General features: G+C 42.1%; 1 protein-coding gene and 2 long non-coding RNA genes across 6 annotated transcripts in view; 1 reads left to right on the top strand and 2 right to left on the bottom strand.

Moving 5' to 3' along the window:
• Positions 1-1,237, bottom strand: part of LOC117095237 — a 46,983-nt gene extending 45,746 nt beyond the window's left edge. The window contains exon 1 of the long non-coding RNA XR_004441870.1: positions 1,107-1,237. This is a non-coding gene — a long non-coding RNA (uncharacterized LOC117095237). The remainder of the gene's footprint in view (positions 1-1,106) is intronic.
• Positions 1,115-13,864, top strand: BZW1 (basic leucine zipper and W2 domains 1). Of its 4 annotated transcripts, none has more exons than XM_033232024.1 (12): positions 1,115-1,298; positions 2,750-2,823; positions 5,169-5,345; positions 5,494-5,588; positions 6,153-6,218; positions 6,924-7,059; positions 7,788-7,897; positions 8,023-8,193; positions 8,553-8,699; positions 9,750-9,888; positions 10,928-11,050; positions 12,201-13,864. In XM_033232024.1, the coding sequence occupies exons 2-12, from the start codon at positions 2,760-2,762 to the stop codon at positions 12,230-12,232; spliced, it is 1,260 nt and encodes a 419-aa protein (XP_033087915.1). In that variant the 5' UTR covers positions 1,115-1,298; positions 2,750-2,759; the 3' UTR covers positions 12,233-13,864. The 4 variants fall into 4 exon arrangements, with proteins under 4 accessions (XP_033087915.1, XP_033087914.1, XP_033087913.1 ...); XM_033232023.1 differs by having other exon boundaries at positions 1,125-1,581; XM_033232022.1 differs by lacking the exon at positions 1,115-1,298 and adding an exon at positions 1,929-2,081 and having other exon boundaries at positions 12,201-13,863.
• Positions 13,865-16,007: 2,143 nt separating this feature from the next.
• LOC117095233 lies at positions 16,008-19,662 on the bottom strand. The gene is made up of 2 exons (XR_004441869.1): positions 19,616-19,662; positions 16,008-17,339 (listed from the first exon to the last, which is right to left on the bottom strand). It is a non-coding gene; the product is annotated as an uncharacterized LOC117095233 (long non-coding RNA).
• Between the last annotated feature and the right edge of the window lie 5,488 nt (positions 19,663-25,150).

Raw genomic sequence — 25,150 nt, 5'->3', positions numbered from 1 at the left:
ACAGATCAGTTTGTTTCCTGCCTCCTTCCCACTGCTGTTGCCTCAACTTGGAAGGGCATAGAGCCTGGATTTAACAACTATTTGCTTAATGATTCAGGAGATGATCTTGGAACTCTTTTAAGTGGAGGAAATGTTAAATCCTTGAGAATGTATGACACTGCCACAGAAGAAAGTATGCAGAAAGAAAAGGTGTCAGTACAGAAAAGATCAGTAAATACCATGCGAAGGCACATTCAGAGCGTAACCAGGATAGCTGGAGCCAGGATTCAAGGAGAGACGCACTCAATGCTCAGAGGAGGCAAAGAGGGTGAAGAATGAAAGAATCACTGGGTTTGGCAATAATTTCAGGAAAGAACGCTGAGAAAGTAATTTTCCATGAAGTTGCGGGGGATGGAAGGGGGTAGAGGTCATATAGTTAATTAAGGAAAAGAAGTAAACTTATTTTATCAAAAAGTTTAGGGAAGAGAAGCCACTCTCCTCCTACCAGTGAGGAAGCAACTGGAGAGAAGTAAACTACCGTACAGTGAATAAAAACATGGGGCTACATCCTGGAGGCGCTGTGCATCTCTATCTGCCCAGTTTTGTCACGTCCACAGTGTTTTTCACACGCACTATCCTATCTGATCGTACCCCAGCTCCCTGATGAGATAGCCTCTAACTGAGGGGTTCTCAAGGTGTGGACCAGCAGCAGCATCACAGAGAACTTGCTGGAAATGCACATTCATGGGTTCCACACCAGGCCCACAGAATGAGAAACCACGGGTGGGGCCTAGCAGTCTGTTCTAATAAGCCTTCCAAGGGATTCTGATGCTCTCCAAGTCCCCATAGCCACTACACTCGGGACACAACCGATGCAAGGCGCGGGGACCGCGGTTGGAGGACAGAATTTCCCCTTCTGAATCCTCGGCCTGTGTCCTCTTCGCTCCTAAGGGAGGCGGTGAACAACGAGACAGCCCCTCAAAGCAAAGTCGCCCCGCAGGGAACTCAGCTGGAGCGAGCTCCGCCCATCCCGGCCAGGGCGGAGGCGAGGTGTGGCTTCCTTCCCCAAGCCACGCCCCCATGCCAGCCACCGGCCTCCGCCCCCGCACAACCCGAGCGCCCCTGACCTCGGGCTTCGACTTCCGGCGCTGGAGGAGGGGGCCGGCGGGGAGTGACTCCAGGAGGACGCGTCCAACTTCGAGACCGGTGGGGGCCGGCTCCGCTCTTCCAACCCCTCCGTGTGTTAAGAGGGCGGACGACGCAGCAGCGGAAGAAAAATAAGCTAGTCTAGGACACGTGTCCAGGAGACGTGGAACCCAGTAATGGAATAAAGAAGTCTTGAAACGTCTCTCCCGTCCCTCTCCCGGTCCCTCACCCTAATTCGCGCGGAATGGAAAAGGCGGAAGCGACAGGCCACGATCAGGGCGGGGCCGGGCGGGGGGCGTGGGGAAGGGGAAGAAATCTCGCGATAGGAGAGCGGTCCGGGCGGGGGTGGCACCTCTCTCTCCTCCTCCTGGCGTTAGTTCCGGTCGCAGAGGAGAAGCCGCCGCAGTTGCCGCTACATCGGGGATTTCTGGCTCTTTCCTCTTCGCCTTAAATTCGGTGAGACGCGGCTGCCCGCTCACCCCGGGCGGACGCTGCGGGCCGTGGAGGCTGGGCAGAGGGTGAGGGAGGCGGCGGGCTGAATGCGGCCGGGCTTGGATGGGCCCGAACGGAGGCCGCCACTTGAGGCCGGGCAGGATCCAGGGCCTGAAAGGCCGCCTCTTCGTCAGGGAGGCCGAGGGGCTGCGGCGGCCCAGGTCGGGAAGTGGGGTGCGGGTGCGCGCCGCGGCGCTGGTGGCGAAGGCAGTGGCCGAGCCGGGCTCCCTCCGGGCCGTGCTCGGCTTGGCTAACAAAGCCACCGTGGCCTCTGTTGGGTGATGTACGCGTGGGGGCTTCCGGCGGGCGGGGCGGAGGGGTGCCACCACCACACTGCGGCCGCCGCCTCCGCCGCTGCTTTCGCTGGAGGGCTAGCGGATGTACCGGGCGGCTGGGGCCCCGGCGCAAAGCGCCTCAGTACCTGTGGTCAACTCGTTGCGGCGGCCGCCACCGCAGGCGACAGGGTCAGTGGAGAAGGAGCCGCGGGACCCTACGGCGCCCCGCTGTGGCCAGTGGGGGTCCTCGGCGGGAGGCATGGGAAGGGTGCGGATTGGGAGACACGTGCCCAGGGAGGAGGCTGGGACTCTGGGATATGGGCGAAGGAGGCTGGGCTGGCTGTTAATTTTGCAGGCCTGAGTGGTGCAAGGCGACCGCTGTTGCGGTCACAGGCATGACCTAGGCAGGATGGTGCTGCCTATAACCAGGCCCGTCAGAAGAAGGGGTTCACTTTTTGACAGTGTTTTAGAATTGGCATACACATTTTGGATGCCTCCTGACTATGGTGGTAATCTCACTTTGTTTTCTGAGATGCTTAGTGGTCGTGGAAGATGTAAGTGAATGTAAAGAGGAATGTGGAGGAAACTGAACAATTAGGTTTATGATGGGTGATGACTGTAGCATTACAATGTCCCCTGAAAGTGTAGTTCGCAATACTAATTTGAAGGGTTTCTTGTAGAGAGAAATGCAGATTTTGGCGTACATTTGATTCAAGTGAAGGTAATTCTTTGTGCCTTCACCAAGCTGAGAGTGCGTGTTCCATTTGATTCCTATGTGACTAGACTAAGGTTTGATGCTTTATTTTAAAAATTAGTATTATGGCACTGAAATTAAGGCTTTATTTCTCCTTTCCTAGGGTGTCTTTTATGAATAATCAAAAGCAGCAAAAGCCAACGCTATCAGGCCAGCGTTTTAAAACTAGAAAAAGAGGTAAATATTTATGTTTCGATGTCTCTTCAAACCTCCAGAATATCTTGTGTATCTGCCTCCTCTGACAGGCACTTGCATAGTACTAAAGCCTCAAGAGAAGATACCAGAAAGAAACTTGAATTTCTTGTTGACTGCCATTCACATACACCTTTAGTATTTCTACTGCTTTACTACTCAAGCCTTAATTTTTAGTATCAATGTATCTCTAAGCCGGTTAATGAATCTTCTTTTTAGTGTGAAGGTAAAATACTTTTTAAAACAAAAATAAGGGCTCTGTTTTCACTAGCAAGCAGTCTTATTTAAGCAAACTAAAAAGAGCAAAGATGTTAATTTATAAAAAGAGAACTAATGTAGTCACCCAGATTTTGTGAAGATTTGTGAGAGAAGACTCAAACTTCACCCATGGAAGTTAATTGTGGAATAGGATTCACATTGTAATGTCTTTTGAAATACAGACTTAGAAAAGTATTAGAATTATATTACTATTTTTTTTTCATTCGTGTGTACTTAGGTGAGTATTGAATTCTGTAGCAAAGTGCTGTGCTAGTGATACAAAGCTAAATAAGATGTAGTCTCAGATATATTTTTAATGTTTTTGGTCGAAAGCATATTAACCTTATTTTACAGGTGGTTTTGAGGAAATGAAGAACTGGGTCAGCTACTGGTTGTAAGTTGTGTTAAGTAGCAGACATTTTGAGATATATATTGTAAAATTTTAAAATCGCTACTCATAGGCTGTCTGTCCCCCTGTAGTAGTGGTGGGGAGACCAAAGTGTGATTTGATTCTAATCTTTGCAGATTCATTTAGATTTAGCTGGTAAATTTTCTTTCTTTTTTGAGACGGAGTCTGCCTCTGTCGCCCAGGCTAGAGTGTTGGAGTGCAGTGGCGGGATCTCGGCTCACTGTAAGCTTCGCCTCCTGGGTTCATGCCACTCCTCCCCTCAGCCTTGTGAGTAGCTGGTACTGCAGGTGCCGGCCACTACATCCGGCTAGTTTTTTGTGTTTTTTTTTTTTTTTTTAGAAGAGACAGGGTTTCACTGTGTTAGCCAGGATGGTCTAGATTTCCTGACCTTATGATCCGCCCGCCTCGGCCTCCCAGAGTGCTGGGATTACAGGCATGAGCCACCACCCGGCCTTAGTTGGTAAATTTTCTTAAGGAGCAGTTGTAAACTAGAACAGTTTGACAGTAAAATGGGAAAGTGTATCTCTTGAATATGTGGATTACTGATGTTGCGGTGATATAAGTAATAGCAAGTCGCTTTACCATTATTATTAGCATTAGGGAGAGATGTCGCTTCCCCAGCTCCAGATAGAGATCATTCATGGCCTGGCTGTTGATGGTTAGGGTACTGGGTAGGGTATACAGCAATCCCTGTCTGGGACTGAGGGAGTTTCCAGACACAAGACTTTCAGTGCTAAAACCAGGAAAGTGCTGGACACACAGAGGTATTTGTCACCCTAGTACTGTGTGAAAATTAAGATGCCATCTAGCCTTGATTGGGAAAGCAAAACCCTATTATGGAGTGTGTGAAAGTAACTCAGTAAAGGTCAGGTATGTGCACAAGGCTGTGGTTTGGGAGCTTTCTGTTTTGTTAATGTCATGTAGAATTTACAACAGCTTTATAGGATAGGTACTATTCTTATCCCCATTTTACAGTAGGGGGATTCTGGCATGGCGAATGAGACTATTTGCTCGAATTCAAGTGGTTAAATGGTGATCAGGATTTGAATCAGGCAGTTTAACTCCAGAGCCCATGCTCTGAACTACTACACAACACAGTATCGTCTCTCGATTACCTAATTTCTCTCTGTTTTCCTTCTGAATAATAGGAAAAATCTGCCTCACAAAGTTGTTAACAGGATTAAAGCAAATGCTTAATATAGTTTCTGTCATATTGGGTGCTCATTAAATGTACTTTGTAAAGCTCACCTTCATAAATGTCAAAGGAGTGGTTCAATTTTTTTGTTGTCTAATGTTATGGACATTTAAAGAAAAGGATCAAGAGCTCCAGTGTCCAGGCAAAACTCAAAGGAATAAAATTTATCTGTTAGAGGACGGCCTAAATTTTGGAAAAGCCAAGAGGCAGTAGGAGGGCGTTCCCAGTAGAAATTGCCTCATGGCAGTAGGAGCACAAGACACTAGCACATTTAGCTCACTTGTGAAATTGTTTAAAAAGTTGCACAGTTCTTGTGAGTGGGCCATCTTGTCTTGCACTCGCAGAGGGGAAACATGCAAAGGATGTGAATTTAACTTACTTAACAATTGCATCTTCATAAGGTGATAGTTTTCTGACATTTTGGTAAATCTTTTAAAACTAAATGTTTTGGGTCCCCTGTCTCCCCAGATGAAAAAGAGAGGTTTGACCCTACTCAGTTTCAAGACTGTATTATTCAAGGCTTAACTGAAACCGGTACTGATTTGGAAGCAGTAGCTAAGTTTCTTGATGCTTCTGGAGCAAAACTTGATTACCGTCGATATGCAGAAACACTCTTTGACATTCTGGTGGCTGGTGGAATGCTGGGTAAGTGTCTGGGGTTTGTGGGCTTAATAATTTAGAAAGGTATAGTGTATGGAGATTATGGAGACTCTAGAATATGAACTATTTGGCAAACTTGTTAAAATGGAGTGTTTTTTTGGTTGTGTTGTATTTTGGTTTTATCCAACTTTAGCTCCAGGTGGTACACTGGCAGATGACATGATGCGTACAGATGTCTGCGTGTTTGCAGCCCAAGAAGACCTAGAGACCATGCAAGCATTTGCTCAGGTAAATGAAACTTTACATAATTGTTTTCAGTTAGCTACTATCCATGTGGTATATTTGAGGAATATTCTACTTTTAAGAGTTGTGGTTAGAAAGTTGAAGGAATTTGATTTTAAATTTTAGGGAGACTGTTCTTGGTGCAGCGGGATCAATTAGAAACTTAAGGTGTGTTAAGGTGAATAAAATAGGGAAAAATGAAATTAACTCTCCTGTTCCTATTTGTCCTGAAATTACTCAATGTTTAAGAAAAACGTCAAGCTAAAAAAAGTCATTTTCGTATTGTGATTTCTCTAGTTTATCTGCATATATTTATTTTTAAAGTTAAATAAGTTGTGAGCTGATTAGCTTGTTAATCAAGATCTCATTGGAAAGTGTCATATGTATTTATGTTTGTATTAATTTAAGCAAAGAATTAAAATACATGTAACCTGGACATTCTTATGTGTCACTAGGAATTCTTCTCAAGCTGGTTTAAACAGCTCATAAACTTATATCCAGTGAAAGGTTTACTACTTTGCTATTCTAGAAATATATGAAGTTACTGAATTCATTTAATGTTCTTCATAGGTTTTTAACAAGTTAATCAGGCGCTACAAATACCTGGAGAAAGGTTTTGAAGATGAAGTAAAAAAGGTATGAGGAATAATGTACTTTGTGGAAAAGAAAAAAATAGGGTTAGAAGGAGGAATGTTAAATCCTAATCCTGCCACAGATTTGGGGTAATTTTGTTTGGTTGGTTGGTTCGTTGTTTGGAGTGTCACTCTGTTTCCCAGGCTGGGAGTGCAGTGGCTCAGTCTCTGCTCACTGCAGCCTTTGCTTCTGGGTTCAAGCAATTCTCGTTCCTTAGCCTCCTGAGTAGCTGGGATTACAGGCATGTACCACCATGCTTGGCTAATTTTCTATTTTTAGTAGAGACAGGGTTTCACCATGTTGGCTAGGCTGGCCTTGAACTCCTGGCCTCAAGTGATCTGCCCTCAGCCTCCCAGAGTGCTGGGATTATCGGCATGAGCCAACACGCCTGGCCCAATATTGCATATAGATGCGCAGAAAACCTGATGCGTTTATCAATGACCAGGCATTGTTCGATACTAATTCACTTAATGTTTATAAAAACCCTGTGAGGCAAGTTTTATTATCCACATTTTACATATGAGGTGCAGAGGCTGAGTAACTTGCCCAAGATCATTCAGCTAGTGAATATTGTAACTTAGATGTAAACTTGGATGGTTAGATCCCAGAGCCCACATGTTGAACCAGTAGCCAGTATAATATGCTTTACTGTTTCTCTTAATGTAATGTAATTGCTGTTTTAACCCTTAACTGTTTTACTTTTTACAGCTGCTGCTGTTCTTAAAGGGTTTTTCAGAGTCGGAGAGGAACAAGCTGGCTATGTTGACTGGTGTTCTTCTGGCTAATGGAACACTTAATGCATCCATTCTTAATAGCCTTTATAATGAAAATTTGGTTAAAGAAGGTAATCAACCTTAAAGGATGATCTTTAGTTGACTCAGAGTGGGGTGGATAAGAGCATGGTTTACTGTTCATAGATGTGACTTCTGTGAAAGTCTTCGTTTATTAACCAGCCTTAAATGTAATAAGTTCAGTCTAATTCACTAAACATTTAATGAATACCTTTAGCATCCAGATTTAATGGCTTTCTTTAGGCATACAATAGATAACCAGATTTAGACAAAATGTTGTTATATGTAATGCAAATACAGTGAGAAATGCTTTGGGAACCCCGGAAGAGATTAGTACCAGTAGGGAGACTTGGAGAAGATGATGTTGGGGAAAATGTCAAGCTGGAAGGGAAAATCAACTCCCTGTTTGGCTCCAATTGTCAGATTATTCTGTACGGTAATTTTTTTTTTTGAAGCTTTTTTAAAAAAACTGCTTACAGTAGTATTTAAGTTGCCTTAGTGTAATTCTCACAACAGCCTTGTCAAGTGTAGAGACTGTTGCCCTCAATTTATACTTTAGGAAACACTTTAAGTAACTTGGCCAGAAATATACAACTCGCAAATGGTGTAGACTAGGGAAACTGGAGAGGTGATAAACTGTGGCCCAGGAAAGTTCAGAGTTAAGTTTGTGAGGAAAGTCCGTAATCGCATGTGATTGAACTATGAAGGGAAGGATATAGGGGGGATACAGTGATTGAAACCAGGAAGGTACTTCTGTTAAGTAAGCTATTTTCTTTTACAGGGGTTTCAGCAGCTTTTGCTGTAAAGCTCTTTAAATCATGGATAAACGAAAAAGATATCAATGCAGTAGCTGCAAGCCTTCGGAAAGTCAGCATGGATAACAGACTGATGGTTTGTAACTTTCCTTCCCATTCTTGCCAACAGGTGTAAATGAGAGAAATTTCTCATTTTAAGACTGAAAAGAAAGTGTTAAATCTGATTTAAAGAAAGTTTAACCAGATAAATTCTTCTTTTAGGAACTCTTTCCTGCCAATAAGCAAAGTGTTGAACACTTTACAAAGTATTTTACTGAGGCAGGCTTGAAAGAGCTTTCAGAATATGTTCGGAATCAGCAAACCATCGGAGCTCGTAAGGAGCTCCAGAAAGAACTTCAAGAACAGATGTCCCGTGGTGATCCATTTAAGGATGTAAGTTTTTGTTTAAACCGTCTTTTTATGGCTAAGCTTCTAGCATAGAGATTTTCACTAATTTGAGGAACTTATTTCACTAGTATGAGATTGAGTTAATAGTAACAGGATGTTATACTGGAACTTTGCCTCAGTCTTTTACATAAGCTTCTTCAGTGCCTGACTGAGGCCCAGAAATGTAAGGGACTGGAGCTCAGGACACCTTTCAGTTCTAAAGGTCTCTTTCTATGTGGTACATATGTGGTTGTCAGTTGCATGGAAAAGGAGTTGTTAGTTTTTCTTAAAGGTCTAAACTTGATGTGTGAAGTATGTACGTAATCAAAACTGACTTTTGTTACTAAATTTGGATTCTTTTGCAGATAATTCTGTATGTCAAGGAGGAGATGAAAAAAAACAACATCCCAGAACCAGTTGTCATCGGAATAGTCTGGTCAAGTGTAATGAGCACTGTGGAATGGAACAAAAAAGAGGAGCTTGTAGCAGAGCAAGCCATCAAGCACTTGAAGGTATTAGAACCATGCCTTGGCAAAACAAACTATTCTACTTTTACGTGGGGATAAGTGAACTGTGACTATACTTTTTAAAGAGGATTTATTGCATCCTGTGGTTCCTGGGGTTGGCCTACCAGTAAATAGACAAATAGTAACATTAACTATGAGAATAATCCTCTGAATTGGTCTGTGGTTCATAGGTTAAAAACAAGAATATGGCCTGGCCAGGCACAATGGCTCACACCTGTAAAACCAGCACTTTGGGAAGCCAGCGCGGGAGGACTGCTTGAGCTCAGTTTAAGACCTGCCTGGCAACATAGTGAGACCTCATCTCTACTAAAAATCACAAAAAGCCAGTCATAGTGGCACATGCCTGTAGTTCCAGCTACTCAGGAGGCTGAGGCAGAGGATCACTTGAGCCCTTAAGATCAAGACTGCAGTGAGCTTATGATGGCTTTGTCAGACAGAGCCTGACAGGGCGAGATCCTGCCTCAAAAAAAAAGAACATGATGAAAAGGAACTTAAGCCTGTAATTAGATGTTTGCTTTTGAAGGAGGTATTGGAAAATACTAATATTGTTTGACATTTACTTGGACTACTTGGCATAGTATTGTTTATTTTACTTAGCTACTTAAGTCAATTTTCTGGTTTGTTTTGTTTTGTTTTGTTTTTGACAGTCTCACTCTGTCACCCAGGCTGGAGTGCAGTGATGTGATCTCAGCTCACTGCAGTCTCCATCTCCTGGGTTCAAGCGGTTCTGCCTCCTCGGCCTCCTAAGTAGTGCCTGGCTAATTTTTGTATTTTTAGTAGAGACGAGGTTTTACCATGTTGGCCAGGCTGCTGGCAAACTCCTGACCTCAAGTGATCCATCGCCTCGGCCTCCCAAAGTGTTGGGATTACAGACGTGAGCCACTGTGGCCAGCCTATTTTTTGAATTTCTGGTAAATGAGCTATAGTTTGCAGTGATTATAAAAGATGAATTAAGTTCTGTATTGTAGGAATGTTGTAATGGACGGTTATTTGTAATTAATGACTGAATCTTCTCTCTCTCCCTTCCTTTAACAGCAATACAGCCCTCTACTTGCTGCCTTTACTACTCAAGGTCAGTCTGAGCTGACTCTGTTACTGAAGATTCAGGAGTATTGCTATGACAACATTCATTTCATGAAAGCCTTCCAGAAAATAGTGGTGCTTTTTTATAAAGGTAATTTAGATTTTGAATTTTATAAATAACATTTAATAAAAATCCTTGTAAATACAAAATGATCCAAATGATGAGTTATCTGGACATCAGCTGCCTGAAATATTTTACTTCTAGTTATGAGTCGCCCCTGATTAAATTGGGTGCTTTTTAGTGCACTGGTATTTGTTTAAAATATCTAAACCCTATTCACAAGTTAAAGTATGAAATCCAAAGCCATCATTATGCGTCCTCAAACTTTGCCTCCTATACTCTAACCAGGTGTACATTCCCCAAAGTTCAGCTAGGTTCGGTGGCTCACACTTGTGATCCTAACACTTTGGGAGCCTGAGGCAGGAGGATCGCTTGAGCCCAGGAGTTCAGGACGGGCCTGGACTACATAAGGAGACCTCGTCTCTACAAAAAATTAGCCAGGCAATAGTGGCGCAAGCCTGTGGTCCCAGCAACTCAGAAGGCTGAGGTAGGAGGATCGCTTGAGCCTAGGAGGTCAAGGCTGCAGTGAACCAAGATTGTGCCACTGCACTCCAGCAGCCTGGGCAACAAGTGAGACCCTGTTTCAAAAAAAAAAAACAGGTCCTGTAGTCTTAGCTCTATATAGTCATAGCTCTAGAGTTTTCAGCCTGTGTGAATCCTGCTTCTGTTCATCTTACTCTCCCACCCAGTGTTGACTTTCAGTAGTCCTTCAAGGCCAGTTCAGCGTGCTTCTATAGCAACCCCAATTTCAGTTATCGTTCCCTTTTCTCTTGATCCCAATTTTAGAAACCTGGTCTAGTGGTTAGTAAAGACAAGACCTTTCCTGGGAGAAAATCCATTGCAGTTGGTCATAACACTTTGAAATTCTGCACTAATCAGACCAGCCTTGATCCTGTTGAGTGTAGTTGGTGTGCACACATGCATTATTCTATCATCCAGTTCTCATGGATGTTTTTAACTTTTCAGCTGTTTGTTTGCTAAGCAGGCGTTTGCACATTAGGTGATGGTTCTAACTCTGTCTGAGTAGAGTATATTAAAACTCCCCTAATGCAATGAGTTTTCTTTCCAGCTGAAGTCCTGAGTGAAGAGCCCATTTTGAAGTGGTACAAAGATGCACATGTTGCGAAGGGGAAGAGTGTTTTCCTTGAGCAAATGAAAAAGTTTGTAGAATGGCTCAAAAATGCAGAAGAAGGTAAGGATTTTCCTTTGTTTGTTTGATAAAGCTAATTTTTATGCGGCCATAATATATCTTCATACGTGCTTCCTTCTTTCTGATGCCACTTTGTACCTGGAGTAGAGATTTTTGTTAACTTATAAGGCAGGTGGCAAAAGCTAGAGTTTAATTATTATAGTATATTTATGGCTCAGCCATAATAGTAAATGTTCTTGGTGAAATGGAAATTTTTGAGAATATCTAATGTTTGGCCGGGCGCGGTGGCTCAAGCCTGTAATCCCAGCACTTTGGGAGGCCGAGACGGGCGGATCACGAGGTCAGGAGATCGAGACCATCCTGGCTAACACGGTGAAACCCCGTCTCTACTAAAAATACAAAAAACTAGCCGGGCGAGGTGGCGGGTGCCTGTAGTCCCAGCTACTCGGGAGGCTGAGGCAGGAGAATGGCGTAAACCCGGGAGGCGGAGCTTGCAGTGAGCTGAGATCCGGCCACTGCACTACAGCTCGGGGGACAGAGCAAGACTCTATCTCAAAAAAAAAAAAAAGAATATCTAATGTTTGTAAATTTGTGGATTTCTTTTTTTTACTTTTCTGTAATTAAAAATACAGAGACAGGGTCTCACTATGTTGCCGAGGCTGGTCTTGAACTCGTGGGCTCAAGCAGCCCTCCTGCGTCACCGTCACAGAATGCAGGGATCGCAGATGTTACTGCACCCAGCCAGATTTTGGGATTTCCAAGTGAATGCTTTTGAATATCTTCCTCATCTAAATAGGGTATTAATAAAATTCCTTAACAGCTTCAAAGTTATATGGAGGCTGGGTGTGGTGTCTCACACCTGTAATCCTAGCACTTTGGGAGACTGAGGCGTTCAGGTCACTTGAAGGCAGGAGTTTGAGGCCAGCTTGGCCAACATGGGAAACCCTGTCTCTACTAAAAATTTAAAAATTAGCCAGTTTTGGTGGTGGGCGCCTGTAGTCCCAGCTACTCGAGAAGCTGAAGTGGGAGGATCACTTGAACCCTGGAGGCAGAGGTTGCAGTGAGCCAAGAGGGTGCCACTGCACTCCGACCTGTGGGACAGAGGGAGACTCTAACTTAAAAAAGCTTTGAAGTTATAAATGGGTACTTTTGCTTTCTGATATATAATGTTTGCTTTTTTCCCCTTTTCTAGAATCTGAATCTGAAACTGAAGAAGGTGACTGAATTTTGAAACTACACCCTCAGTAAAGCAAACAGGAGTTGTAGATAAAATGTCATGTCTCATGTGTCCTGGTTCTTACATCTTCCTACCTCCCTGTATCAAGCATGATATAAGGGCTTTCATGGCAAATTTTATTTTAACTGTTTCTATGGTTGCTGGAAATGTTGGGTTTAGTTTCTAAAACCATGTTTTAAGTAGCTACAGGAGCTATAGATTTGAATCTAATGTTGCATTCGTCTTTTCAGTTATCTTCTACCTCCTGTATTTTCTACTGTAATAATGTAATTTAAGGACTTCCACAATGAACAGTTCACTTTATTCCCTGGGTTTTCTATAAACAGTTTTCAAGATATGATTTGGTTAAAAAATAATTTGTTATAAAAATTCTGTTTGCAAATTAAACTGGAAAAGTATCCAAAGTCTCAAAAGGCAATGATTTGTGTGATAATAAGGCATGCCCGGAGCCCTACTCATCAATGAAAAACCCATATGTAATAATCGAATTCATTTAACATGAATCTTGAGTATGTGGACCATTGCTTGCATGTTAACTTTTTTTTTTTTTTGCATTTTTAACTCCAGATGTCCTAAAGCTCAATTGTTTGCTCTCTGGTTTTCATCCTTAGAGAAGCCATGGAGGACAGACTTGAGAAGTTTAGGAAATCATAATGGGAAGAAGAAAGTTGAGCTTTTTCCCCTTGAGAAACTTATGCATTTAGTTTGTATCTTTCCAGGCAAAACAAATGGGTATTCTTTTCATACAACCATTTTCAAATGAACCTTAGAAAAGTCTTAACATTTAAGGTATTTTATGCCCAGAATACACTTAGATTGATAGGAAAGAACTCATAACGGAGTTTGAGTGAAGAAAATGACTGATGTACTAAACCCAGTAGAAATTGTTGAAAATGTTAAAGATCAGCATGTTCTAATTGGGAATCTAGATATAGCTTAGATTTCCTATTGTCTTAGAGTATTTGCTATAACAAATGAAGTGCAATGACAATTATATATTCCTACTCGGTCATACTGGACTGGCTTCGTTCTCTTAACATACTCAGTAATGACTCAAGCCTCTGGCTATGAACATACCCTCGTTGCCATTTTTTAATTGCCATGAGCCAGATACTTCTTGGTATACAATTGATCCATTTATTTTAATGGCTGCCTTTTCATTTTCATCTTTTCTTGCTGCTACCCATCTATGTATGTAGTCATTAGGGGGAAATGTAGCCCCATTTTTTATGGGAAGACTTTGTGTTAAAAGGGAACATTTTGAAGGTTTTAACTGGTGAAACTAGCCTGGAATAATGCCACCAGAGACTGAGTGGAAACCGCCCCTTTTGAAGGTGCCATTCTTATGAGCCAAAAGTTTGTCATTTAAAAGTTCATTTTGAGGGAGTAACATGTAATATAATTTGAAATAAAGGTATAGAACCTTAAAAAGAATATTATAACTGATTGTTGTGAATGGGGTGAATTTGTTAAATGAATAACTTTGATAAAGTTTTTCATGCACAGACAAAATGTATTCACTAGATTTCTATGTAGTGATCTGCTTTTACTTTGTAATTTGTAGTTCTCAAAAGACTTTTTTTTTAAAAAATAAAGTCCATACTTACACTTAGGCTTTATACATCAGTCTTTTTTTTTTTTTTTTCTTTTTTGTAAATTCCATGTTATTACCTAGTGGTATTGTATGTTGTGTGTTCAGATGTCTTTACTGTATCTGTATACCATTAAGTAATAATTAGACTCCCAAACTGTAAACCACCTACACAGAATTCTGATGTAGCTAAAACTACATTAATATTTCTACAGCCAATTCATTGCATGCTTCTGCCGTACAAAGTGTGCCATTTTATACTGTGTATAGTGAAAAAGTGTCCCAGAACTACATTATAATCTTTGATCGTTTGTTTCTTCATAATGACAGAGGAGTGTTTACTTAGTACAATATAGTAGTGGGTATCACTTGTGACAGTAATAGTGTAAAGAAAGGGAATGCTTTATAAAAAGACTACAGATTCCATTCCATATAAAAAGATTCCATTCTGAATCTTAAGTGGTAATTTTAGATTTCAGGTGCCAGTGCCAGCCTATGGCCTCAAATATGTAATTCCTAATATAGATGTTAAATTGTACTTCTAATTATGATTGGATGAATGTTGATTTTTCTAACAGTGTCAGTTTCTAAGGATGTCTCCTCTTGGAAACTAAATGAATTTTTAGAGCTGGTCATAAGTTTCTTAGCCTTACTCTTGAGTTATAGAAGTTATTTCGTTATATATATAGATGTTTATTCCATTCTTATTTAAAAAAAAAAAAGCTTCCCTCCATATACCAAAAATGCTACAGGATATTTTGAAATAGCATAATGATTTTAGTTAGGGGAAATACATGGGACCAAGAGGTTGGACTTCTAATTGTTTTTCGAAAGCTTTTTTCCATTATACCCCCAGCCTTTTTAGACTTTTTTTAAATAGAGTCCCCCATAAATTTTAATACCATAGATATGCTGCATATGTACCGTATCTCTGCTTTATACATGCAAAGAGTAAATTTTTTTTTTTTTTTTTGAGACAGGGTCTCACTCTGTTGCCCAGGCTGGAGTGCAGTGGCATGATGTCAGTTCACTGCATGCTCTGCCTCCCGGGTTCAAGCAATTTTCCTGCCTCAGCCTCCTGAATAGCTGGGATTACAGGCGGCCACCACCACCCCTGGCTAATTTTTGTATTTTTAGTAGAGATGGGGTTTCACTATGTTCGACAGGCTGGTCTCAAACTCCTCTGCCTGCCTTGGCCTCCCAAAGTGCTGGGATTACAGGCGTGAGCCACCACGCCCAACCAAAAATTTTTTTTAATCCTTCTTGGTAGTGATTGACCCCCATTGAGAATGCATGCTCTAATCTTTTTTAAAAGGGAAGAAGACCTAGTGATAGGCCTTTGCATTGGCAGGCATGTCTTTATACTATGAAGTAGTAGTTTTTCTGTCAGGGTCAATAGAAAATAGATGAAATTCATTTTCAGCCAATCTTTCACTGGTTGTGCTTTGTACCTTAACCCACCACAGGCAACAGGCAAAGCATTTCCCACTGTCTTTCAAGGTCTTAACAGATTCTTACCTGATTGTAAATGTATCACTAAGTAGAATCATTTGGGTTCCTTTTATAAAAATCAGTGAAAATCCTCTAGATGAATGAATTAAAGTTGTAGGCATAACACTGATAAACAGTATTGAAATTTCACTGAGAAACGTCCGCTCTCATAAGTAGGCTGCTTGCAGAAACTGACAACTATTGGTTGGCTTTAAATGTAATGTAGATGCCAAAGTTTTAGTGTACAGTGTTAACTTCAACTACCAAACTACCTTTGTACAAATATTCCTCAGATACTGTCTACAGGTGCCATGTAAAATAGGTTAATAGGTATTTGCAAATTCTGGTAAATTGCCTTGCTATGGTTTTTCATGTTCAGTATTAGTCACCTAGTATCAATATGAAGTTTTTCTATTCCCCAGCCTACTAAGGCCTAAAGGTTAAAATGCCAGGAATAAAAAGGTTTTCAGTGGGCTTAATTTAAGTGGAATCTGGATGATGTGGTAAGTAGTAAGTACTTTTGTCTTCAGAGTAATGAGTTTATAATTCGCTTTTGTCCAAGAACTTTAAGTGGATTAATAACAATCTTTGACCATAATTATATGAAACTGGATCAGAAAGGCTTCCTGACTCCTTTTTCTTCACTTTTTTTCTCCCAACTTAACTATAGGCAATTAACATTTTAAATCTAATTATTTTTATTTTCCAGTGTATTTATTATCCTTTTATCTTTATGCTAGGAGTATAGTCTCACTTCTTAATGAGTTGATGGGATGAAGATATTTTTAAATGTACTCAATCACTGTCATTTTAGTAACCCTGAATCAGAACCTCAGTTGTTAAAGGCTTGACTACTGTAGTGCCCTAGAGAGGACAGCGGTTAAAATCTGCAGAATCCCTTGCTTTGTCGTCTTCATCCAGAAGGACTGATACCTTGTTAAACTGTGATATGATTAGAATGTTTGTGGTTGTGTAGTGCATTTGGGGTGCTACAGCGTTAATCAAATATAATTGAGCTGTTCTGTTTCCAGTCAGTGTAACCATTTAAAAATACCTTGGCAAAACAAGCTAGGAGCTAGTTCGTGCTAATATTCTTAAGGACAACAACAGTTTACAGCTTTTTTTTTTTTTTTTTTAAATCTGAAATCCTGAAGGCTGTGCTTAAAAGTTAACTTAGAGATAAACCTGTTGGAAATAAGTGATTCATTTATAGACTGAAGTCTCTATGACTTCAAAAAGATACTCTGCAGTCTCTGGCATTTGAGGGACAAAATATTTTCTCTGTAAATACACCTCATTTCCATTCTAGTTAGGAGTAATGGCACCCAGCACAGCACACACAATGGAGAAAACTGGATAGCTGGCAACTCATTTAGCTGTTGGCACTCTGAACAACCTCAAATACGGCCATCCAAGCCAGTAATTCTATTGCTGCATTATTTCTGTGTTTAACTGTGAAACTTGCTGCTTGTCTGTACCCTTGAAATTGAATAAAATTTCATGAGACTCCTTGTTAATGTAGAGAAAAGCAATGACTGTTGAGTTGGTTGTACACTAAGGCCTCAGTCCTTGACCTTTCCCATTTTGCTCAGTGTTTTAAATAGGATGTAAAGGCCTGTTTCCAGGTATTTTTCCTCCAGACTCATTTTTACATTTGTATGACTCACATGTACTTCAAACTGTACATGTTCCAAAAATGCCAGTGTTTAATTCAAAAGAGATGAATGCGATCTACTCCAGAATGCTTCGAGTCCTGTCCACTGTAACTTCAAAATAATCTCAAATGTCACCGCAATTCAGGCCACCAGCATCTCACCTAGTTACTAAGTGATTTTTGCATCCACTTTTGTGCATCTCATCTTTTAACAGCAAGAGTTGTCTTTGGATATAGTTTACCAGTTTAAAATCTTTGTCTTTGCCTAGATGGTCTTTCATGAACTATTCAGCTTCATCTGCCTTTTCCTCTTCATCACTATGTGCTGTGTAGTTGGCAGAGCTTGTCCCATTCAAACCTGCAGGTAATTGAACAAGCTGATTACTAACTGGATTAGTATCCAGGGAATAGTGAAGATAGGAAAAAGGAGATTATAAAACCCATCAGCTAATACCATTTGTGTTTTGTGTTTTGAGCTGGCCTTGCCCTGTCGCCCAGACTGACATGATCACAGCCAAGTGCAGCCTCAAACTCCTGGGCTCAAGCAATCCTCGCACCTCAGTGGCTGGGACTGCAAGTGTCACGCTTAATACTGTTATTAAAAAGACAACTAGGAGGGATGTTTGCTTGTAGAATGAAAACAATGTGAATTCGAAGTATTAGGAAGCAACTTTTCTTGGCAAGATTAGATGCAAGCTATTTGTGTTCTGTGGTTAGTATTGCTATGACTGATGTGACCAAGACAGAATGAGAAGCTGGCAGTCCACAAATGTGAAACATACACTGTCAGGCCCTCTGCTGAGCTTTAAGATTATGGTAATGAACAGCACTGGATCCCAAGATTCAAGCCCATAGGAGGAGATAGGAAATGAAGAGCAGACTGAATGCAAAACAAAAGGATGTGGGAGGGACTGGCAAATTGGAGAGTCCAATCTCAAGGATATAATCTGTAAATTATTAGGATACCATGAAAGACAAATTGCACTTGCTGATAAAATATGGTTTGCAAGCCCCTAATATCTGAACAAAACAGTGCATAGCTACAGTCTAATGGAGAAAGATCTGTCTCCATCTATTAGCTGTGTGACTGGGCAAATAATTTAGCCTCTGAATCTTGTTTCATAAACCTGTAAAATGAGAACAGCAATCCAATTTTGATTAAATGATATCATTGCTGGGCACAGTGGCACACACCTGTAATTTCAGCTACTGGGGAGGCTGAGATAAAGGTTTGCTTGAGTCCAGGAGTTTGAGGATATAGTGAGCTATGATCATATGTGATAATAGCCACTGCCCTCCAGCCTGGGCAACATAGCAAAAAAAAAAAAAAATCATATCATTTTACCCAGTGATAAAATGACAGTCTCAACTACATGGGGCAGTTGAGAAGTTCTACTTAAAGGTGCTTAACCTGGCATGTATTCGCTCAGTGAATGGTGACTGTTTTTCTGTTCACCAAGGATAGGTGCATGGAAAAGCCAAGAGCTGTGGGCAGTGCGCCAAAGTCCTAAATACAGGAGTTTTTGTTGTTTTGAGACTGAGTTTCACTCGTTGCCCAGGCTGGAGTGCAATGGCACGATCTCGGCTCACTGCAACCTCCGCCTCCCGGGTTCAAGCGATTCTCCTGCCTCAGCCTCCCGAGTAGCTGGGATTACAGGCATGTGCCACCATGCCCGGCTAATTTTGTTTGTATTTTTTGTAGAGATGGGGTTTCTCCATGTTGGTCAGGCTGGTCTCGAACTCCCAACCTCAGGTGATCCACCCGCCTCGGCCTCCCAAAGTGCTGGGATATAGGTGTGAGCCACCGCGCCCAGCCCTAAATACAAGTTTTTATGTCTGATAGGAACTGGTGGAAGGTAATTTAAGTTCCAGCAGCCATCATTATGATGCCTGCTTTAGCAACTAAAAAAGGAGAAGCAAGATAGTAGCTGAAATCCTCATAGCCCAGTAGTGAATGATAATCATGCTTTGTATGACTGGTCAAGTATTCAGTCAATCTCACAAAATCCTTTGTAATAACAGTATAAATATTATCAACTTCTAAGAACAAGAGAGAAGAGTTAATGGCAGGTGAAAAATATCCAACTGTTAGAAGAAGGCAAGCAGATATGACCAACAGCCCGGCTTGGTCTTAGCTTTCTCTGTTCTGCCAAGCCCCTGTGGTGCCTGCCGCAGGTTGCTAACAACAACCCAAGAAGTTGATTGGAACTGCAAAACTCAGCAAGGTCTTGGGAGTCAGGGATGCTAGTTTCTTCTGAGAATGGGAGTGAGTAGAGTGGAGCTGAAAACAAGTTTATTGAATGTCTTAGGCCATCCCTTCCCCTTATGCTGGCAGGTGAGTTCCCCTGCACAAATTCAGCAGAAAACAGAAGTTTCACCATCTGCAAAAGTTGGGAAAAGGTGAGGAGAGGGTGATAACGTACTGGGGATACCAGACAGATAAGAGTAAAAAAGCACTATATTAAAAATAAAAATAATGGCCAGACGTGGTGGCTCACACCTGTAATCCCAGCACTTTGGGAGGCTGAGGCGGGCAGATCACCTGAGGTCGGGAGTTTGAGACCAGCCTGACCAACATGGAGAAACCCCGTCTCTACTAAAAACACAAAATTACCTGGGTGTGGTGGCACACACCTGTAATCCCAGCTACTCAGGAGGCTGAGGCAGGAGAATCGCTTGAAATTTCAGATTTAAAAAAAAAAAGCTGTAAACTGTTGTTGTCCTTAAGAATATTAGCACGAACTAGCTCCTAGCTTGTTTTGCCAAGGTATTTTTAAATGGTTACACTGACTGGAAACAGAACAGCTCAATTATATTTGATTAATGCTGTAGCAGAGGTTGCAGTGAGCCAAGATCTCGCCATTGCACTCCAGCCTCGGCAACAAAAGCGAAACTCTGTCTCAAAGAATAAATAAATAATAAAATTAAAATAAAGTCAGCACTTTGGGAGGCCAAGGCAAGAGTTGCCTGAAGCCAGGAGTTCAAGACCAGCCTGGGCAACAGAGACCCCCATCTCTACAAAAAGAGTAATAAAGCCAAGTGAGCTACTTGGAGGCTGAGGAGGGAGGATTGCTTGAGCCCAGGAATTCAAGGCTGCAGTGAACTATGATCACACTACTGAACTCCAACCTGAGTGACAGAGTAAGACCTTGTCTCTTAAAAAAAGGCTGGGGGTGGTGGTTCATGCCCAGCACTTTGGAAGGCCGAGGCAAGTGGATCACCTGAGGTCAGGAGTTCGAGACCAACCTGGCCAACATGGCGAAACTAAAAGTACAAAAATTAGCCGGGCATGGTGGCAGGCACCTGTAATCCCATCTACTTGGGAGGCTGAGGCAGGAGAAGCGCTTGAACCTGGGAGGCAGAGGTTGCAGTGAGCCAAGATTGCACCATTGCACTCCAGCCTGGGTGACAGCAAAACTCCATCTCAAAAAAAAAAAAAAAAAAAACTGGGACAGGCCACTTCTAGTGCCCTTAAAAGGAGAGGTCATGTAGGCTGGGCATGGTGGCTCACGCCTGTAATCTCAGCACTTTGGGAGGCCAAGGCTGGTGGATCACGAGGTCAGGAGATAGCGACCATCCCGGCCAACATGGTGAAACCCTGTCTCTACTAAAAATACAAAAATTAGCTGAGCATGGTGCACGTGCCTGTAATCTCAGCTACTCGAAAAGCTGAGACGGGAATCACTTGAACCAGGGAGTTGTAGGTTACAGTGAGCCGAGATCGTGCCACTGCGCTCCAGCCTTGAGACAGAGTGAGACTCTGTCTCAAAAAAGACAAAAAGTCTATTCCCAGCTCTGTGAGGTTTATTCTGAGTTCAAGGCTCCAGTATCAGCCAAGAAAGGGCCCCTCCCTAAGTTAAATTCCACATCTTTGGACTCTCTCCAAGCTTAAAATTTGAATAATCCTAACACTTTCCCTTTTTCACCACCAGCCATAGAGATGATTACTGCATCTTGCAGTTAGTACCTCTGTAATGTCAGTATCCCCTCTGGGCCTTTCCAGTTCTCCAGTGCATGTTTTTAAATACTTTCTATTAGATCTCCCTGTTATAATTAGGTTTCTCCTCTTTCCTGACTGGGAAGAATTGGTACCAGGACTGGTCCTATAAAAAAGACTCTCAAAGAGGGTATTTGGGGTTTGGTTTGAACTTAAATGCACTGCTGAGTTTTTTGCCAGTGGGAAGTGGCATGCTAGGAATTCATGGTGTGGAATACCACATAATTAATCAAATTATCAATGACACAATGAATTAAGTGCTTTGGGGGATCAAGTGGTTGCTGCATTTGGCCATTATTGCAGTAATGATGACTACAAGGACTTGTACACAAGAGCACCTATGGAAAGAAGATAACAAGCTCAGGTCTCTAAACTTTCAACTCAAGACGTGCTCATAAGACCAGAGAGCTTCTCTGATTGCCCTAAAAGAATCTTATTTTGTGTAGCCTCAGGACCAGCTGATAGATACAAAATTTAACTATGCCCGGCCAGACAAATTTGAACTCAGCTATTCCAAGTATGTTCCAATAACTAAAAGAAACAGTCTAAATAACTGAAAGAAAGATAATGATGTTTCACCAAACATAGAATAAGCATTAAAGAGAGAGAAATTGCAAAAAAACACATAGAAATTTCCAGGTTGAGGCCGGGTGTGGTGGCTCATGCCTGTAATTGTAGCACTTTGGGAGGCCGAGGCGGGCAGATCACCTGAGGTCAGGAGTTCGAGACCAGCCTGGCCAACATGGTAAAACCCCATCTCTACTAAAAATACAAAAATTAGCCAGGCGTGGTGGCAGATGCCTATAATCCCAGTTACTCAGGAGGCTGAGGCAGGAGAATCGAACTTGGGAGGCGGAGGTTGCAGTGAGCCAAGATCACGCCAGTGCCCTCCAGCCTGGGCGAGAAGAGCAAGACCCCATCTCAAAAAAAAAAAAAAAAAAAAATTCCAGGTTGAAAATTGCAATAACTAAAATAATTCACTAGAGAGGCTCAATATCAGATTTTAAGCTGGCAGAAGAGAGAACTGGTGAATGAGAGAAGCTATATCAATTGAGATTATCCAGTCTGATGAATAGAAAGATAAAAGAACGAAGAAAGATGAGAGTCTCAGAGACCTGTGGAACACCATTAAGGACACAAACATGCACATTTGAAGTCTCAGAAGGAGAGAGAGAAATGGGTAGAGAGAATACTAAAAGGAATAGTAGTTAAAACTTTCTAAATTTGATGAAAAACGTTAACGTGCACACCTAAGAAGATAAATCACCTCAAGCAGGATAAACTCAAAGAGGTCCACACCTATATTCCATTATAATCAAAACGTCAAAAACCAAACACAAAGGGAAACTCATGAAAGCAGCAATAGAGAAGTGACTCATCATGTACAAAGGATCCTCAATAATATTTAAAGCTGGTTTTTCATCAGAAACGATGGAGGCCAGAAAGCAATGAATGGGATGACATATTCAAAATGCTGAAAGAAACAGAATGCCAAACAAGAATTCTATATCCTGCAAGGCCGGGTGCAGTGGCTCAGCCTGTAATCCCAGCACTTTGGGAGGCCGAGGCGGGTGGATCATGAGGTCATGAGATTGAGACCATCCTGGCTAACACGGTGAAACCCTGTCTCTACTAAAAAAAAAAAAAAAAAATACAAAATTAGCCAGGCGTGGTGGCGGGCGCCTGTAGTCCCAGCTACTCGGGAGGCTGAGGCAGCAGAATGGCATGAACCCGGGAGGCAGAGCTTGCAGTGAGCCCAGATCACGCCACTGCTCTCCAGCCTGGGCAACAGGGCAAGCCTCCGTCTCAAAAAAAAAAAAAAGGAATTCTATATCCTGCAAACCTGTATTTCAAACATGAAAATAATTAAGATATTCCTACTCAAACAAAAACTGTAAATTTGTCACTAACATATACTTAGTCCATTCCTGCTGCTATAACAAAATGCCTTAGACTTAGTAACTTTATACACAATCAAGTCCACGATCAAGATGTCAGCCAGCAGATCCAGTCTCCGCGGAGAGTCCATTGTTATGGACGGTACTTCCTATATGTTCTCACATAGTGGAAGTGGCAAAATTGCTAACTTACGACTCTTCCAAGGTCTCTTTTTTTGAGACCGAGTTTCGCTCCTGTTGCCCAAGCTGGAGTGCGATAGCGCGATCTAGGCTCACTGCAACCTCTGCCTCATGGGTTCAAGCAATTCTGTCTCAGCCTCTTGAGAAGCTGGGATTACAGGCACATGCCACTATGCCTGGCTAATTTTTGTATTTTTAGTAGAAACGGGGTTTCATCATATTGGTCAGGCTGGTCTCGAACTCCTGACCTCAGGTGATCTGCCTGCCTCGGCCTCCCAACATGCTGGAATTACAGGCGTGAGCCACTGTGCCCAGCCGGGATTTTCATACTGATTATCTCTGTAACGGGGAATAAGGAGATAGGTAAAGTGGGACTTTCACATTTTGATCTACATTCTTTTGTATTATATGAAAATTATTTTTTATTTGAGTAATAAAATATCAATGTTGAATCCATAGTCATCAATAAAAAGGAACCAACTACTGCTGCATGCAACAATATGGATAAATCTCCAAAGCATATATGCCAAGTGAAAGAAACCGGGCCAGGCTCAGTGACTTAGGCCTGTAATCCCAGCACTTTGGGAGGCCAAGGCAAGAGAATTGCTTGGGCCAAGGAGTTCAAGACCAGCCTGGGCAACATAGTGGGACCCTGTCTCTACCAAAAAAAAAAAAAAGGTTTTTAATTAGCTAGGCATGGTAGTGCACACCTGTGGTCTCAACTACTCGGGAGGCTGAGATGGGAGCCAGAGAAGTCAAGGCTGCAGTAAGCCATGACTGCACCACTACACTCCAGCCTGGGCAAAAGAGTGAGCGCCTGTCTCAAAGAAAGAAAAGGAAGGGAGGGAAGGAAGGAATGAAGGAAGGAGAAGAGGAGGGGAGGGGAGGGGAAGGGAGAGGAAGGGAGGGGAGGGGAAGGGTAGGAAAGGGAAGGATAGGGAAGGGAAGGGAAGGGAAGAGAAGGGAAGAAAGAAAGAGGGAGAGAGGGAGGGAGGGAGGAAGGAAGGAAGGAAGGAAGGAAGGAAGGAGGGAGGGAGGGAGGAAGGGAGGGAGGGAGGAAGGAAGGGAGGGAGGAAGGGGAAGGAAGAAAGGAAGGAAGGAGAAGGGAAGGGAAGAAAGAAAGAGGGACAGAGAGGGAGGGAGGGTAGGAAGGAAGGAAAGGATGGGAAAAAAGAAAGAGGGAGAGAGAGAGGGAAAGAAGAAAGGAAGGGAGGAAGGGAGGAAGGGAGGAGGAAGGAAGGAAGGAAGGAAGGAAGGAAGGAAGGAAGGAAACCAACCAGACTCCAAAGTTTCCATATTGTATGATTCCATTTATGTGACATTCTGGAAAAGACAAAACTGTTAAGGTGCCAGCTGCTGAAGGTGGGGTAGAGATTGCCAGAAAAGCAGTATGAGGAAACATATGGGCATTGTGGAGATGTTCTTTCTTTTCTTCTTTTTAATCAGCCATATGCTAAGAAAATATTGTAACTGAATATTATTGGGGATGGTGTCTACGTGTACATCTGTCAAAATATTGTACCATGCGCTTAAGATGGGTAAACTTATTGTATGTAAATTACACCTAAAGAAGGCTGATTTTAAAATTATCAAAATATCAATGTTGAAAACATCAGTTCTCAAAAACTAATATAAGCTATGGATGCCTTCAAATTCCCAAGCAAAAGAAAAATTTAAGGCAACATGTATGAATTTACACAATACCATTAATTAAGGTCCAGGGATTAGAAACACAGGGGTTTGACCCAGGGAGGTGGTGTGTTAGGGAGGGAAAAAAAAAACCAAAGAAACACGGGGTTTTCAGAGAGAGAGATGTGAGACACACAAGGAGAAATCTTCTAGAACCTACAATCCAAAGTGCTTTATGGCTGGGAGTGAGCTTGAAAAAAAAACAAAACAGTTTTCTATGAAGGCAATGTAGTGGGAGTTATTCGATGGTTGGCATTTGCCAAATTTATAAACCTAGCAAGTAGAGTGAATTTCACAAGATTCAAGAAAACAAGGCTTATGGTGAGATGTAGACTGACAAATGTCTTAGTTGCCAATTGACATACAAAATGAAAAACCAGAGTCTTGTTATTAGGATAAAAAGCC

The sequence above is a fragment of the Trachypithecus francoisi genome, unplaced genomic scaffold (assembly GCF_009764315.1).
Source record: "Trachypithecus francoisi isolate TF-2019V2 unplaced genomic scaffold, Tfra_2.0 Lachesis_group13, whole genome shotgun sequence".
Taxonomy (NCBI): Eukaryota; Metazoa; Chordata; class Mammalia; order Primates; family Cercopithecidae; genus Trachypithecus; species Trachypithecus francoisi.
This window is presented reverse-complemented; position numbering and strand designations above follow the sequence as displayed.

What these genes read in the sequence shown, in the direction of transcription:
- BZW1 (XM_033232022.1), top strand. Translation starts at nt 1,996, where the DNA reads ATGTACCGGGCGGCTGGGGCCCCGGCGCAAAGCGCCTCAGTACCTGTG. An exon ending in TTTTAAAACTAGAAAAAGAG is followed by an intron (nt 2,824 to 5,168) that starts GTAAATATTTAT and finishes CTGTCTCCCCAG; the next exon opens with ATGAAAAAGAGAGGTTTGAC. An exon ending in GGTGGCTGGTGGAATGCTGG is followed by an intron (nt 5,346 to 5,493) that starts GTAAGTGTCTGG and finishes ATCCAACTTTAG; the next exon opens with CTCCAGGTGGTACACTGGCA.